Source organism: Zingiber officinale, chromosome 5A, assembly GCF_018446385.1.
Source record: "Zingiber officinale cultivar Zhangliang chromosome 5A, Zo_v1.1, whole genome shotgun sequence".
Lineage (NCBI taxonomy): Eukaryota > Viridiplantae > Streptophyta > Magnoliopsida > Zingiberales > Zingiberaceae > Zingiber > Zingiber officinale.
This window is the reverse complement of record NC_055994.1, coordinates 123,586,969-123,604,004: the sequence shown is the minus strand read 5'-3', so window position 1 is coordinate 123,604,004 and position 17,036 is coordinate 123,586,969. Positions and strand designations below refer to the sequence as shown.

The following is a 17,036-nucleotide window of genomic DNA, read 5'->3' as shown; positions in this document are numbered from 1 at the left end:
GAATGATCCATTGTACGCAGTTTTACTCTGTTTTTTGCAAGAGGTTATTTCTAGGATTCGAACCCGTGACCTTTTAGTCACAAAGCAACAACTTTACCATTGAGCCAAGACTCCCTTTTGAGTTCAAAATTACACAACTAATAAAATATCATTGGACACAAACTCATTATCATCGGACACAAACTCAACATCAATTTATTCTACTTCTGCTTATCCATAATTTTCAATAACTTGTTCTTCATCGGACATAAACTCAATATCATCATTGTGATCCTCCTCTTCTTCTTAGGATGCAAAATTATTCTCTTGAAGTTCTCTCACTCTAGAGCTTTTTTGGAGTTATAGATTTTCATCTGCTCCACTTGCTTCATCAACTATTTGCCATGTGAGCTCAAAACCTAGTTCAACTTCATCATCTTCTCCACCATCCACAATCTAACCTTGTGCATTTGAAGCATCTTTTGCAAGAAGGACATCGACATTCCTTTCTTTTTCTCTTTTTTATTTGTTCAACAATCTAGCATTAAATTGGACAAATACTAGATTGTTCAATCTGTTGACATCCAACCTATTTCTTTTCTTTATATGAATTTGAAAAAGAGAGAAAGTGTAAATATTATAGTAAGTATGAATATAAAACTTTAAAAATTACTACGTACTTTATTAAAGACTTAAAGTTTAAAACTTGCTCCTTCGAATACACTCCAATTTCTTTCATACCCAGATGAACTTGTAGTTAATGAAAGTATCCTCAATGTCACTCTTAATAAGTTCGGTGTGTGAGCATCGTATGTACTCCACCATACACATGGATCAAATGTATCATCATTTTTTTCACATGCTTTTGTTGCTAATGTTTTTCCAAATAACCTAGTCTTGTCTCTGTATTTTGCCAATTTCTTGTTAATAATTGTATTATGTAGATCTAACTCATTGGCATGCAAAATTTTCATGCATTAAAAAATCCCATCGCGACCTCCTTATAAAAAACAATAGAACTATCTTTATAGTAAAAATAAGGATTCAACAAAAATGAGTGGTATGTAATTATGTATCAAGTCTATCCTTCATTTTTGACTCAATAATCACTACGATAGGCTAATAATTTGATTCCACGTTGTTCAGAGCCACCATGATATTTTATTTAACTTGAAAAGACTCCCCATATAGAAACCCCATCGATGGCTTTCTATCTCCATCTACCAATCGAAGAACTCTTACCAAAGGAGCAAATATTTTCAAACAAAATATCACACCATTCCAAAAACTCATGCTCATCATAGTAGAGTAAGCCAATTTCTCGTTGTTTGTTTTTGACCATTTACATTTCTCTCACGTATCACTTGTAAACATGGCCCTTAAACTAGATTTTTTTTTAATCAAACTTTGCAACGTGAGGAAATTTGATGCAAATCTGGTAACCCCTGGCTGGACTATGCCTCTCTTCTTTGTGAATCTTTTCATTAATGACAAAGTCTTATGATGAACATAAATGAAGATGATAAAAGACTTGGCTTGCTTAATAACCTTTTTATATCGTGGAAGCTTTCCAATGCTTTCAAGCATGAGATTAATAGTGTGAGTGCACATGAACTCCAAAAGATTCCAGGTCACTTTTTTCTCATCAATTTAGTTGCAGCCATATTGTTGGTGGCATTGTCTATTATAATCTAAACAATATTATGAGCTCCTACTTGTTCAACACACTTGTCAACGTACTCAAAAATAAGTTTAGCTGTATGTACCTCATCTGAAGACTCCTTAGACTCTAAAAATATAGTACCCAGCTTGCAATTAATACACATATTTAAGATGTTCCTTCTTTTTCTATCACTCCATGCATCTGTCATGATCGAGCACTCATTCTGTGCTCATTATTCTTCATGTTTCTTTAGCAGTTACTTTGTTCTTTCAACTTCAGCTTTCAATAGTGGCTCCCTAAGTTGATACTAAGTTGGAGGCTTCAATCCTGATCTAAATTAATCCATTGCCTCTATTAGTTGCTTGAAGCTATCATTATCAACAACATTGAATGAGATTCCATTTTCATAAACTCATCTCCTAATATATTGTTGAACTTGTTGAGTTCTCTTTTTGAAAAGAGTCTCGTTTATATTTTTTTAGCGAAACACATTACTTCCACTAGAACCTGCATTTTTTGAAGCTATTGCCGATGCATATCTATCCATGGGGTCAAGTAGAAGAAGTTTTTTAAGTCCATCTATTCCTTCAATTTCAGGACCTTCTTCGTCTAAAGAAATAGTCACCTCTGCTCTACAATTTTGTTCTTCTATTATTTTATTCTTTATTCTGTTCCTCCCTTCTAAAATAGCCTATTTGTACTTATTTTTATCTTCTTGAGATACATTTTGACAACCAGATACATTTTCAGGTATATTTGCTATGTGCTCCTTGATCCTATACACTCCCCTAACATCATTTTTTACACAATTTACATTTAATTTTATCGAGGTTCTTAGGATCAATTTGTTGGGGTTGCAAGGTTGCAAACATAGTCCCACATTGAAAACACATGGAAAAGATCATGGGTTTATAAGAGAAAAGATATCTCCATTAGCATGAGGCCTTTTGGGTAGAGCCCAAGAGCAAAACCATGAGGGCTTAGGCCTAAAGTGGACAATATCATGCCATTGTGGAGATATCTAAATTCTTTTCGATCCTACAATTGGTATCAGAGCCTGGACTGCCAGAAGGTTTAACCGCTGACTGTGCACAAGAGCTATGATCTGATTGAGCCATGTAGGTACAATATTGACCTCGAACAAAGAAAGGGGGGCTCCTATGTTCGGATCAAGAGGATTAGACACCAGGCAGGAAATCCTAGTTGTGGCTAGGCAAGGAAGTCCTAGTAGGTCGGGTGGACCGAGGGGCAAGAAGACCTGGTGGGTCGAGGATTGGACGTAGGAAGCCTGTGGTCCTTTGTTTGAGGGTTAGATTGTTGGGGTTGCAAACATAGTCCCACATTGAAAACATATGGAAAAGATCATGGGTTTATAAGAGAAAAGATATCTCCATTGGCATGAGACTTTTTGGGTAGAGCCCAAGAGCAAAACCATGAGGGCTTAGGCTCAAAGTGGACAATATCATGCCATTGTGAAGATTGTAATTGTGATAACCTGAAAAGTGATTTAAGAATAAATTTATAGGATATAAATTAGTAAAAATTATTTATATAATTCGTAAAAAAAATTATCAAAATATAAATGTAATTTATATGAATTAATAAAATTTATTAGATTTTTTAAAAATTTAAATATAAAATTATGAATATAAATATGATTTATTTGAATTAATAAAATTTATTAGAATTTTTTAATATTAAATATAAAATCTAAATTAATTAATAATATTTATTAAAATTTTAAAATTTTAAATCTATTTTTTATAATCTATTGAGATAATTTAATTCGGGTGCATAAAAGCCTATTTGAATTACCCTATTTAACTGAGGAAGTGTTGAATTAAATAAATAATAAATTAATTATAAAAAAAAATCATGCAATAACTCGCAACACTGTCGCTGTTGCCACACGCATTCAACAGCACTTGCGCCAAATTCCGGCGGCGGAGGACGCGTCGCCGAAAGCTTTCGGCGGCATCGGTAGCTTTGCTGGAGGCTTCTGACAGGGCCAGAAGCGTTGGGGGCACGTCCAGCCAACATCGCACGACGCCAGACGCATCTCGTGACGCTATTGGCGCCATCGGAAGCCTTCGGTGAAGCGTCCAATGTCGTCGGAAACTTCCGGCTTCCCACGGCGCCGAAAGCGTCGCGGGTGGAAAAAACAAAAAAAATTACATAACATAAATTTAAAAACTTACTGATCGTCCGGAGGAGGCGAGAGGTAGTCGGGGATTTACAACGGCGTGGGATCGAGGATTTAGAGCTTGAAACCGCAAAAAAAAAAAAAAAAAAAAAAATCCACGATGCCTAGGGTGCCGCCGAGCCTCGCCTAGGCGGCTAGGTCGCCTAGGCTGGCCGCCTGCCGAGCGCCTAGGTGGTGCCTAACGCACATTTTAGAACACAGATGTGTTAGTTTAGTCTCTAGCATGCCAGCCTCCTGATCATGCCAAGCATCTCCCCCTAAGGGAGCAACTTCTATTCTCAGAAAGTATTTCACCTAAGTTTTTTATCTTGAAATGTTGATGGTTATAAAGTGCCAACTGTGCAATTCAAGTAGCATCATCACCCGTAATGATAATATCATTTCACTTGGACAATAAAGAGAATACAACTCCCTGATTGAGACATAAGATGGAAGACTGATTGGTGTATACCGCTTTTGGCCATGCGATATTAAGGAATACTAAACTTTATAAACTAAGCTCTCACAGAAACTTTCTAACTTAGCTCTTGGAGATTGTTTTAGCTCATACAATGAATTCTTCCCTTGAGTTATAAATCTGAAAGTTGCCTATATAGACCTGCTCCGGAAGATCACTGCAGAGGAAGACATTTTTGATGTGATGAATGGTCCATTAAAAGATAGCAATGAGAGAAGAACTAAAGTAATCTTGGCTACTGAAGAGAAAATATGAAATTAATTAACACCATAAATCTGGGTGTTGTCCTTAGCTTAAGTTGATCGACAATGTCATCTGGTGAATATTTAACTGTGAAAACCTGTTTGTAGCTCACTGTAGGTTTCCCAGGAGGAAGATAAATCAATTCCTAAATTCCATTGGAACATCTACCTCGTTCATCAGCTTGTTCTCATCTAGAATCCAAAAGTGCCTCTAAGGCATTGTTAGGAATAGATAATGTGCAGAAAGAAGAAACAAAGATAAAGTATTTGGGTGACAACAAAACATAAGAATAAAATGAGACAGTGGCACACTTATCAGTGCCCTTGTAAAAGCAATGGGAATGTCCTAATTAGGGGGTGGGGGATTTGGGATGGCTGTCAGTGGCCAGAGAGTACGAGAGTTGTGAGAAAGTGTTGATGTAACTTCACGTTGTGGAAAAGAGGCATCTTAAGTGGCTGAACCTCATAAGATGCATCTCTGGATGTGAGCCTCAAAAGGTGGAGGAAGTTTCGCAGCTGGAGTAATGGTGGTGTAGGAATCGGAAAACCTTCCTTGATTGGCTTAGGCAGGGATGATGTAGATGACTAGAAAAGAGTGGACTTGAATAAGGGCACATCAACAAAGATAAAGAGACAGCGAGACTTAGGTGAGCATCAACGGTTGCTTTTTTTTAGGTGTGAATAACCAAAAGGGATGCATTTGAGAGAATGTGGTGATAGCTTATCACGGCCAAAGACACGAGATGAAAAAAGCAAGTGCATCTAAAAAACCTATGGTGGAAGAGGATAGATATCACTCTAGAAAAAGAGGTAAGTAGATGAGACCCACCATAAAGAGTGGAGGTTCACATATGATTTATGAGATAACATACAGTTGAATAGCATCACTCAAGAACAAAAAGGGTAGCAAGAGTAGAATTTGAGCATTTCAACAAGTTGTCAATTATTTTGTTTTGTCACACAATTTTGTTGAGGCGTATGAGAGCATGAAAACTGATGGAGAATGTAATAGCAAGATGGGAATGAATGGAAGTCCTAAGAGAAATATTCCTTAGCATTATCACTTCATAGAATCTTGATAGAAATGTCAAATTGATTATTAACTTCAGCATAAAATGAAAACAATGGACATGCCATCAATGAAAGTTCAAAATATTTGAAACTAAAAGTAGAGTAAATACATTTGAATGAACCAAAGCTAAAGGATCAAGGCATGTTTATAGATGCTTCTAGAGAAAGTGGACCTAATATGCTTACACAGTTGATAGGACTAATGCTCAAGAAGATCGAAAAGACTAAGAATTATTTAGTGTTGAAGAGAAGGATGACCAAGATGACTATGTAGTTGGAGATAAGAGGGTGTTTCTAAATAAGTTGTTGATATCGAGGGGACATGTAATTGGTAATGTCCATGAGATTCATACCTTGCCCTACGCTAACCATCTTGCTTATTCTTGAACTTTTGATAGAAATAGGAGTAGCATCAAACATGATAGAGTAATTCAAAGATCTAGTAAGTTGACTAATATACAATAAGTTCAATAGAAACTCAAGAACATAAAAGAAATATGGCAAGTGGAGCGGAGATGAAAGTGGAACATCTCATTGCACTTAATCAATAAGTGAGACTCATTGACTCTCAAGACACGGGTAGGACTCGTGGGGGTATGATGACGACGACACAATCAAGCCTTATCCCATTAGGTGGGGTCGGCTATATGGACCCTTTTACATCATTGAACTCTATCTCCTATTATATCATCATCTATACTTAAATAAATTTTATCTTGTTTTATTGTCGCTAACCAAGTCTTTTTTATTTTTCATTTTCCTCGTTTGATATGTGTATTTATCAAAGTTTCACATTGGCCAATTGGAGCATTTATTAGTCGTCTAAGTACATGTTTGTACCATCTTAAACATGTCTCTTAGAGTTTTCTTTTAGTAGATGCAACTCTGACTTTTTTTCTAATGCTTTCATTTCTTATTATGGTTATGTCCACACATCCATCTTAACATCCTCATCTCTGCAACTCTCATTTTCTACTCATGTGCTCGAATCATAGGCCAATATTTAGCTCCATATAATATAGCAGGTCTAACTGCAGTTTTGTAGAACTTTCCTTTAAGTTTTTAGAGGTACTTTACAATCATGTAAAACATTTGACGCTCTCCTCCATTTCAATCATTCTACTTGTATTTTATGTAAGACATCTCTCTCAATCCCTCTATTGTTTTGCAAAAATAATCCTAAATATTTAAAACTTTCGGTTTCGGGCAACTCGTCATCTCCTATCTTAACAATTATCTCATTGCGTCTAATATTATTAAATGGTATACCTCATTAGTTTAATACACCTATAGTTTGCACAATTTTGTACGTCTCCCTTATTCTTATATAAGGGAACTAGAGTACTTATCCTCCATTGAGCAGACATTTTTTTTATTTTCAATATCATGTTAAATAATCTTGTAAGTCATTCAATACCTTGTTTCCCTAGACACTTCCATACCTCTATCGGAATATCATCTGGGCCAACGATTTTTCCATTGTTCATCCCATTTAAAGTTTATTTTACTTCTGAAGTTTGAATTTTACGATAAAAATTTAAATTTCTATACTCATTTGACCAATTTAAATTGCCTAAGCTAAGTTAGTCACCTAAATTTTTATTAAAAAATTGATAAAAATACCTTTTCCACCGCTATTTTATTTCTCCATCGTTTTCTAGTACCCTATTACATTCATCATTAATACATTTTATTTAGATAAGATACTTGTTTTCTTTTTTCTCACTTTAGTTATTTTATAAATGTATCTTTCCCCTTCTTTTGTATCCAATTTTTGATATAATCGTTTAAATGTTTCATTCTTTGCTCCATTCACTACTTTCTTAGCATCTTTGTTTTTTTTTTTTTTGATTATTGTATAATTTTTAAAATTTTTCCATTTTTACAAATATATAATTCCTTATAAGCTATTCGTTTTTCTTTCACTTTCTTTTGTACTTTCTCATTTCACTACTAAGATTCCTTACTTAGTAGTGCATGTCCCTTTGACTCATCGGGTACACTCTTAGCTACTATTTTCAACTTTGATACCATCTTATCGCATGTCATATTAGAATTACCATATATTTCACCTAATACTTGTACTCCTACCTTCATCTTAAATATATTTTGCTTCTCATTTTTTAACTTCCACCACTTAATTCTAGGAGTCATATATATTTTCTTTCTATTGATACTATGTTTGAGGCGTATATCCAACACTACTAACGCATGTTGGGTGTTAAGCGTTTTCCAAGGATGACCTTGTAATATTTATAAATCCTTCTATCCTTTTTCCTAACCATAAGAAAATTAATTTGCGATTTATTATTCCCACTTTTGAATGTGAGTGTTCTTCTCTTTTCTTAAAAAATATATTAGTTAATATAAGATCATATGCTATGGCAAAATCTAATATAGTTTTCCCTTCCTCATTTCTTGTTCCAAACCCATATTCTCCATATTTCCTCTTATATTCCTCATTTTTTCACTCCGACATGCCCATTTAGATCACCTCCTATTAAAATCATTTCATTTAGCGAAATGTTTTATAATATTTCATCTAAGTCATCCCCATATCTTGATTTGGTAGCTTCATCTAATCCTACTTGCGGTGCATATACGCTAATTATGTTTATAATTTCTTTCGTCACTATTGTCTTAAGGGCTATAATTTTATTTCTTTGTCTAATTACTCCTACAAATTCATCCTTTAACGAACTATCTACAACAATACTCACCCAATTTCTTACTTTACTCTTTCCTGTGTACTATAACTTAAAACCCGAGTTCGCTATCAGTTTTATCTTCTCGCGTACTTGTTTTGTCTCTTGTACCCACAAAATATTAATTCTTCTTCTAATCATCGTATCTACTATCTCTATTGATTTACCAGTGAGAGTTCTTATGTTCCATGTTCCCAAACTTAGATTATTAATTTTCCTATCATATTTGTTTTTATCTAACCTATGGTATGAGAACTCTTGTCTATTTAATACTATACCCAAGTTCTAATAAAAATATAGCGGTCCTTGTCAATGTGTTACAGTCGGACCCTGTAACAGGAATTCTTACATATTTAGTACTACACTCGAGTTCTGACGATGTAGCGGTTCTTACGAGAAATTACAGTTAGACCCTGCAACACGTTCCTTCCGAGGAACAACCTAGCATTAACACAATAGTTTAATGAATCCATTCATTAAACATTTATTATAGTTTTAATGCTAGCGGACAACCTAATGCAATCCTCCTCCTTTAGCGGGGCTTGGGACCGGCCATGACTAGTTTGTCATGGGCGTAGTTACTTGTGGGGGTACGAGAGTAGAAAAAATGGGCATGTTATCAAAAATATGCTTAGATGCCTTTTAGTAAAGATCTAGGGGGGCAACATGGAGGTATGTGACAAACATATGTTAATGGACAAATGTGGTACCTAGCTGAAAAGATGCACTAGCCCTGAAATTGAAAAAGTCGGGAGTACTTCTTTTCAAGGAATATAATAGTAGAACAACCTGGCCAAGTTGACTGAGTATCAGATTGGGTAGTATGACAAGTGTGACATGGATCACTATGGATGATTGATGAAGAATCCATGAAGAGAGCAGCATGTATCCGTTGAATATTCAAACCTACCACAATGAGTGTACTTGTCTATTTTGTCCTCCTAAATAACCACCTCTACCCTTTGTTAGCCCCCACAATCACCCCATGATTCTTGGGAGGTGAATCAACTACCAAGTAGGCAATCTACCATAGGATCTTAGCTGAGGCGTAGCCGAGTTGGTACTCGAGTGGTAGATTGCCACAAGAGAGCAAGGATTGAATCCTTAGGGAACAATCCCTGTGGGAATAAAATCCCTCCACCTAAAGAGAAGCCGCTCGGTTAATTTACCTCCCCTTCCAAATGCTTTGGAACAGGCGTGGAGGGGCGCTTGGGGTGAGCGCATCACCTTTTGCCACAAAAGAGAGCAAAGTAGTAGCTGAGGCATGCAACATTTGTATGTACATGTTCGATAAAGGAAGAATAGAAGACCTGCATTGGATCTGAGATCTCAATCTCACTAACTTTAATTTAAGGCACACAATGTGAAGAAATGTGTTGTTGAACAACCTACCAATGTGGCTCTACATTTCTTTGGCATAAGAAGAGATCAGAAGGATAGAACAATCTACCAATGTGGTTCTACATTTCTTTGGCATAAGAAGAGATCAGAAGGATAGCCTTGAAACAATTTACATGAGTGGTCATCTGAGTCACCTTGGCATAACTGGAATAGACTGCCAGATTTCTCTCCTTCAATGTCATGTAATAAAAATGAGAGCAGCGGAAGATGTTCATGAGTTTAGCAGTAATTGATTCCCAGAAAAGAGTCAATTGCTAGGTATCTATCCACTTCTACAATGAACCAGTAAGCTCAGGGATCTCAGCAGCTTGAGTGGTAAGTTACTCTATGTGACCCTGACCAATCATCCATTCACAAATTGCCATGATCCAGGAGGCATAAGTTCTACCATTGAATTTTTTTCATCATGATGATTATAAACCTTGAAATAGTAAGAGGCATCAGAGTTGTGGTAGATGATTCCAAAATTTAAGCAGAGAGAGTTGCTTGTTGAGTTCAAAAGGCTAATGGAGGAAGAAAGGGTGACTGATGAAGGAGGCCAACTGAGAGAACAAAGAAAAATCACTTGCAAGTAGAAGGAGGTTGCAGATGGCCTTGCTTCTAGTTGGAACAAATAGAGGCTCATGGTTCTGTGATCATTGTTCAAATGATCAGAGAAAGTGGTGATTGTTGTCATCGATCGGGGATAGAATAGGTAGGTAATGACTGTGGTGCTATGAGGCAGGGATAGAATAATGAGTGACACATCAAAAATACAAAGTTAGTAATGGGGATCACACGTTCCCCCTCTCTTGCATGAGGACACAGTGGGACCGCATGACAGCTGCAACTTTTGGTTGGAGTAGGAGTGAGCAGGAGGGTTTGCTCAGTGTGGTGTTGAGAGAACTATGCAACGCAGGGGAACCAAGCAGATAAGTACTCAATGCTGAATGGGGGCACGCTCTGCTCGTCGTGATGTGACTGATTAGGCAACGGGGATGAATGAAGTTGAGGATGGTTCTAATAGTGTGTGAGAGGATTAATTATTGGGATTAAAACCCTAGCTAATTCCCTCTACCTAGATATAGAGATATATTGAGTATATGAAATCTTACAAATAGAACTCTGTATCTGCATAACCTTTTAACCTTCTGGATGACTGCACTTGGATAAGGATGCCATGAATTGCATTTGTTTTTCCCTTATGGAAGTGGCAATGCCAGGATGAATGAATTTTCAAATAATTAACCATATAGCTAAATTATAATAGCTATTATCAATATGCAATTCATATTTTGACAATTGGAATCTATGTATGCAAATGAAGCCAATTATTTTACTCTTAAGAAATTCTCACTAAATTGTGAAATGCATCAAATTGATTCCCACTAGCAATAGCAATGACGTCAAAGTTTGCATACATAGCTATATGATACTCATATTTAGGCTATATGTAAGGGCACCCAATAAATTTTCAGTTAGAAATACAACATAGTAAGAGATATTTTTCTTAATTTAATTTATCTGGTCATGGTAAAGTCTATTTGTTCTTTGAGCAATGATACGCACAAGGAAAAATATCAAGGAAATGCTCAAGGATAGACACATAAATTTTTGGCCCACCATTTCACTTTTTGTGGGTCCCATCATTTTGTGTGTGAGTATTTCCTTTAGATTCTTTCCTTAAGCATATCATTTTTCTTGTTCTTTAGTCTTAATGAAGTGTCTAAGTTATATAATTAATGATATAGGACTCTCAATGGTTAATAAGCATTTGAATCACTGTATCTTGTTCCTCCTAATCGTGTATCATACACGCTTTTTTAATCTTCATCCATATGTCAGTGTTGTACGCCATTTTCTTCTGCTTGGTTTTCTAAATATGTTTCTATTTATCATATAAAGATGTCTTTTTAATTTAAATGTTTATACTTATTTCAGGTTGAAAGTATTGTTCCAGGATCTTTGGCTTCATTCACTGAAAAACCTGTCATTCTGGTTGTCAATAAGGCTGATGGGGATGAGGAGGTTATAATTTATCTACTGTTATTAATACGTTTACTTATCTTGCTTGTAGTGTCATTCATCACTTTTTCAGTTTATGTTAACCTTATTTTTTTGGTTTTAGTATTATTTTTGTTGTAAAGTTTAGATTCATTATTTTGGGTTGTGATTAATTAGGTCAAAGCTGCAGGAGATAATATTGTAGGGGTTGTACTTCTACAGGAGATGCCCCACCTTTCTCATCTTGGTGTCAGAGCTCGACAGGTGAATTTATAAATGCTATATGTAACTTGAGATAACTGAAAGATGTTTGTCTATGGCTAATTAAGTTGAAATTTTCATCATCACCCTTTTGTAGGAACAAGTGGCATTTGTGACTTGTGAGGATGATGATAAAATAGCTTCCATAAGGAAATTTGAAGGAAAGTATGTTAGGTATGTTCATTGAACTCTTGTGTTGTCTAATTAATGAGAGATTTCTTTTGGGTACTTTTATTGATTTTTTTATTCGCTTTAATTTTGACAATCTAATTCCCCTGATTAAATTTGTTTCTTATTGTGAAGTTTTCAATATCCCTCTCTCTTATGTTAACGATATGTTCCTTCTCCTCTAATTTCAAAAAATTGTGGAAGTGTTTATCATTTTGGTTAAATTACCAGAGGCACCCTTGTGCAACTCCTAAAGGTATGCAGTACCTTCAGTAGTTTGTCTAGTTGATAGCAGTTAAGATTTCATATTGTTAGCTATTTTAATTGGACGCCTGTTTTAAAGAGTTGGTTGATTTTTTTAGAACATAAGCAGAAAGGTTGATAGACTAATATTATGTAGGGAAGGAGATTGGAGAGGTATTGGGACTTTTTGCCTGCTTCTGACTCTTTTTCTTTGCTTCTGCTCACATTTGACTGGAAGCGCTGGAGAGGGTTTTGGTGCTCTTTCATTTTTGCTCGGTCTACCTCTCTGTACGATTAATAAGAGGACTGTTACTCTAGACATGCCTTTCTCTTTCCTTTTCCACCAAAGTCAGGACCGGACCCTTCCCTCCTTGTAGACATAGTGTAAGTGAGGTTTCCTGAGTCTTGTAAAACAATTGGGTCTTGTATGAATTTTTTCCCAGACATAATTTAGCAAAATAAAGAGAAACAAAATGATTTCCTATTAAGTTCTTGTCTTTTATGTTAGTACTATATAAATTTAGTAAGTCTCCTTGGACATTTCTGGATGTTAATTGCATTGATGAGAGCACAGATTGAATAAGTTCAAAGTTTGCATTATGGAGAGAAGCTTCATAAACTAAAGGTTTTAGGTTAAAGCTAAAACAGAATATATGACAGGTAGCTTCAACAGTAAAAGAAGTTGAGAGGATAGTTTAAACTCAATATATGGATATTTTTTTTTTTTGCCAGAGTTAAGGTATTGTGTATTATTATTCAACGAGGAGGATTATCTTGTTTATATTATTCAAAAAGAACGATATGTTTCCCATGGGTTCAAATTAAAGTTTTAGAGTTGGAGTCTGATTAATCATTCTTAGCCATAGCGTTGAACAAATTGGAAATATCATGTTAAAAAAGTTAGTGTTAGAAGGGATGATAATGTTATGAATATATGAGGTCAATATATAAGTAAAATGGAAAGCGCTGCTATCTTAGAAGCTATAATAGATGATAGAATGAGTGAAAACTTGTTAAGATGACATATATATGTTCAAAGATAACTAATGGATTAATTAATTTGAAATTGGCATGGAGGCATGGGCTGTGAAGGAAGACATTTCAATGATGGGATAAAATTTGCTACTCCAATCACGGTTGTTAAAATTGATGTCTGACTCAAGATCAAATGGATAAGAAATCTAAGTATTGGTCATGTTAGATTGACACTATTTAGAAGTTTACATTATTCTGTTCAAATTGAAAATCTGAACTAAAGTGAATCAAAAATTTGATCTGTTTGGGATTTTTTGTTTATCAGACAAGTCCAGTTTAGATTGAGTTGCAGAATAAAAGTTTTGGTATGATTATGACTATTTTTCATTAAGATTAACTTTCAACAACCCCAGTTTTAAAAACTTATGTGGAAATTGTAGAATATGACAATTCAATTTACATTATTTTTTAGCACAAAAGATTGGTCCTTGAAAATTATAATTTAGTAGCAAAAATAAAAATTTATAATGTTTTGATGGAAATTTGGTTCAACTTGAACCAAATGGGTATTTAGTTGTTATTATTAGATCAATTTTCATAATCATTTTATTGAGGAGCTTGGTGCTTTTGGAAATTAGGGAAATCCAGAATACAGACCAAGGAGAGCTGTAGAGGTGAGAAGAGAAAGGTTTGGTAAGATGGCAGATTGGCTAGGTGTTAGGGAGAGCTTTTAGTACTTTGAACTGGAATGTGCATCTATAAACTAGGTTTGAGAAGTAGGTACTTGGAGCCATATATATGTGCCTGTTGAAACATGTTCAATCAGTACCTAAACATGGTTCGAGTCTTTTAACGGGTAGGATTGTGTGGATGAACACCCAGCCTGCTAGTTTCTGTGTTTGTCTATAGGGACACTAGTTTAATTTTACTACATCATTGGTTAGTTAACTCATTTTTTGATGTTACTGTCTCAAATTTACAGGTTGGAAGCTTCATCTGCTCGTGTTGAATTGTTTCCAGCATCTAGAGATACAGAGGATTTGCCTCATGAAAGATTGAGTATTTCAAGTTCATCAAAAAATGAACTTCCAGCTAATAACTTGTCCATTTTGGATATTCCTAATGCGCCATACTTAAGTGAGGTATTACTTATATCTGATACACTTGTTAAATCTTGTCTCAGCCATTCTTTATGGTTGCTAGTCTCAATATTTATCTCTGTCCTATTTTACCACCAATGCTCCCCTAATGGCATTTATTAATGTCAACTGGTTAAACAGAATTCTTCAGATCGAACTGATCGAACTGTGAGTTCACTAGAAGTTTCAGAGGCCACAGCTGAATCTTCTGGTGCAAAAGCTGCTGCTTGTGGTCTCCTTGTGTCTGTATCAAATAGCTCTGAGAAGGGTAACATATTATTTCATATACTGAATGTGGCATTATTTTGTTTTTATCTCCAGGAAGCCCCCTCGGTAAATATAAAATACCATCTGAACTGTATACATTTCTCCTTTGAAGTCTTTCCTAGGACTTTTAAATACACAAATAATTTATCTATGAAAACATCTTTGTTTAGGTTCTCTTTGAACCTACATAATAAAAATCTTAATATGCCTTCAGTCAGCCCTTCTGAGTGTAATAAATTGTTGATCCATATCTAATATTTAGATATGAAGGGGAGCCTTGGCGCAACGGTAAAGTTGTTGCTTTGTGACCAAAAGGTCACGGGTTCGAATTTTGGAAACAGCCTCTTGCAAAAAGCAGGGTAAGGCTGCGTACAATGGATCCTTCCCCGGGATCCTGCATAGCGGGAGCTTCGTGCACTGGACTGCCTTTTTATATATATATATATACATATAATATTTAGATATTTGCTCTCTTTTGATTGTGACATTTGGTGCCAGTTTACAGTGATCAAGGGGTTCCTGCTTCATTCAGGGTTCCTTCAGGTGCAGTGATTCCTTTTGGATCTATGGAGTTAGCTATAGAAAAAAGTGGTTCAACCAAATCTTTTCTATCACTCGTAGAACAATTAGAGACTGCCAATCTTGAAAATGGAGAAGTTGACGGCTTATGCTCTGAGCTCCACTCATTGATTTCTTCCCAACGTCCATCTGAAGAGACACTGGAAGCCATTGGGAAAATTCTCCCAACCAATACACGTTTTATTGTAAGATCTAGTGCCAATGTTGAGGACTTGGCTGGAATGTCTGCAGCTGGTTTGTATGAGTCCGTGCCAAATGTCAGCCTATCAACCCCAGATGTCTTTGGAGCAGCTGTTGCTCGAGTATGGGCTTCTCTTTACACTAGAAGATCAGTTTTAAGCCGTCGGGCAGCTGGTATTCCTCAAAAGAATGCATTGATGGCAGTTCTGGTGCAGGAGATGTTGTTTCCAGATCTCTCTTTTGTGCTTCACACAGTAAGCCCTACTGATCATGATGCTCAGCTGGTTGAAGCAGAGATAGCTCCTGGTCTTGGAGAAACTCTTGCCTCTGGAACTCGTGGCACCCCATGGAGGCTTTCATCAGGGAAGTTTGATGGAAGAGTAAACACCTTGGCTTTTGCCAACTTCAGCGAAGAGCTATTGGTGCTTAGTTCTGGCCCAGCAGATGGAGAAGTTATTCGTTTGACTGTAGATTATAGTAAGAAGCCATTGACCATCGATCCCATTTTCAGGAGGCAGCTTGGTCAGCGTCTATCCACAATCGGTTTCTTTCTGGAACAGAAATTTGGGTGCCCTCAGGATGTTGAAGGGTGTGTGGTTGGCAAAGACATCTTCATTGTTCAAACAAGGCCCCAACCTTAACCAGAGTTACATCTTGTATCTTTTTTCATCTATGATGTTGATCTTGAAGATAAGGAATCCTGGTGCTTTAAGGCTAGAGCTGTGCTAGAACAAGTCTAATCGCTAAGTTTGAAACTGGACGAAGCCAGAGGGAAGGACAAGCAACCATTTTATTCGCAGGGGCAAAATTTCAGTATCATATTATCTACGTCGATGGTCCCATCACCAAATGGTGCAAATTTTCTTGCGTATGAGTTTTACAAATAAATACCCACGGATGACGCTTACATATAGCGATATACTGATTCGAATAATTCAGAAGGTCAAGGAGTCAGGTTTGAATCGTTTGGTTGTTTAATATTTCATTGTGTAGTATTACCATGAAATCTGGCATTTATTCGTGGAGTTCATTTCAAACCATAGCAATTCGTTTTAATTGTTGGAGGAATATAAGGATTGTGACAAAAAAAAAAAAAAAAAAAAAATAGTAAAGCGTTCAATCTCCAGCAATCAGGCTCCTCTAGGAGTTTCTTAGCAGAATATGAAGTCGTTAAGATCATAAATTGCTGCTCGAGCATCAACCTAAACAATAAGGAATTCAATATATATATATATATATATATGTTATCCGATTGAGTGGGGCCGCTCGGAAGTCGGAGTGAGTTGTGCACGGGAGTCGGGCAACATAACATTACCTTCTCTGTATATATTATGTTTCATTTGAAAGCAATGTGATGCATTGAAATAAATTAAAGGATGTATAATCTATAGGATCTAATTATCATTTATCGTGCTGCCTGGGTTATGGTGCAATAGTAAGATATTCAGGTTATTATTTAAGTACTCGTGGTTCGAGCTATGGTGAATTTATAGAATTTTTTTTTTTCAAATGGGACATAC

At 35.9% G+C, this 17,036-nt stretch overlaps 1 protein-coding gene across 1 annotated transcript in view; it reads left to right on the top strand.

Annotated features, from left to right (window-relative positions):
- LOC121981569 (phosphoglucan, water dikinase, chloroplastic-like) overlaps positions 1-16,553 on the top strand; it is a 32,466-nt gene extending 15,913 nt beyond the window's left edge. Inside the window, exons 14-19 of the mRNA XM_042534161.1 lie at positions 11,642-11,728; positions 11,882-11,968; positions 12,063-12,139; positions 14,334-14,493; positions 14,632-14,758; positions 15,256-16,553. Of these exons, the coding sequence (XP_042390095.1) occupies positions 11,642-11,728; positions 11,882-11,968; positions 12,063-12,139; positions 14,334-14,493; positions 14,632-14,758; positions 15,256-16,157 (1,440 nt within the window). The 3' untranslated portion in view covers positions 16,158-16,553. The remainder of the gene's footprint in view (positions 1-11,641; positions 11,729-11,881; positions 11,969-12,062; positions 12,140-14,333; positions 14,494-14,631; positions 14,759-15,255) is intronic.
- Positions 16,554-17,036: the final 483 nt, after the last annotated feature.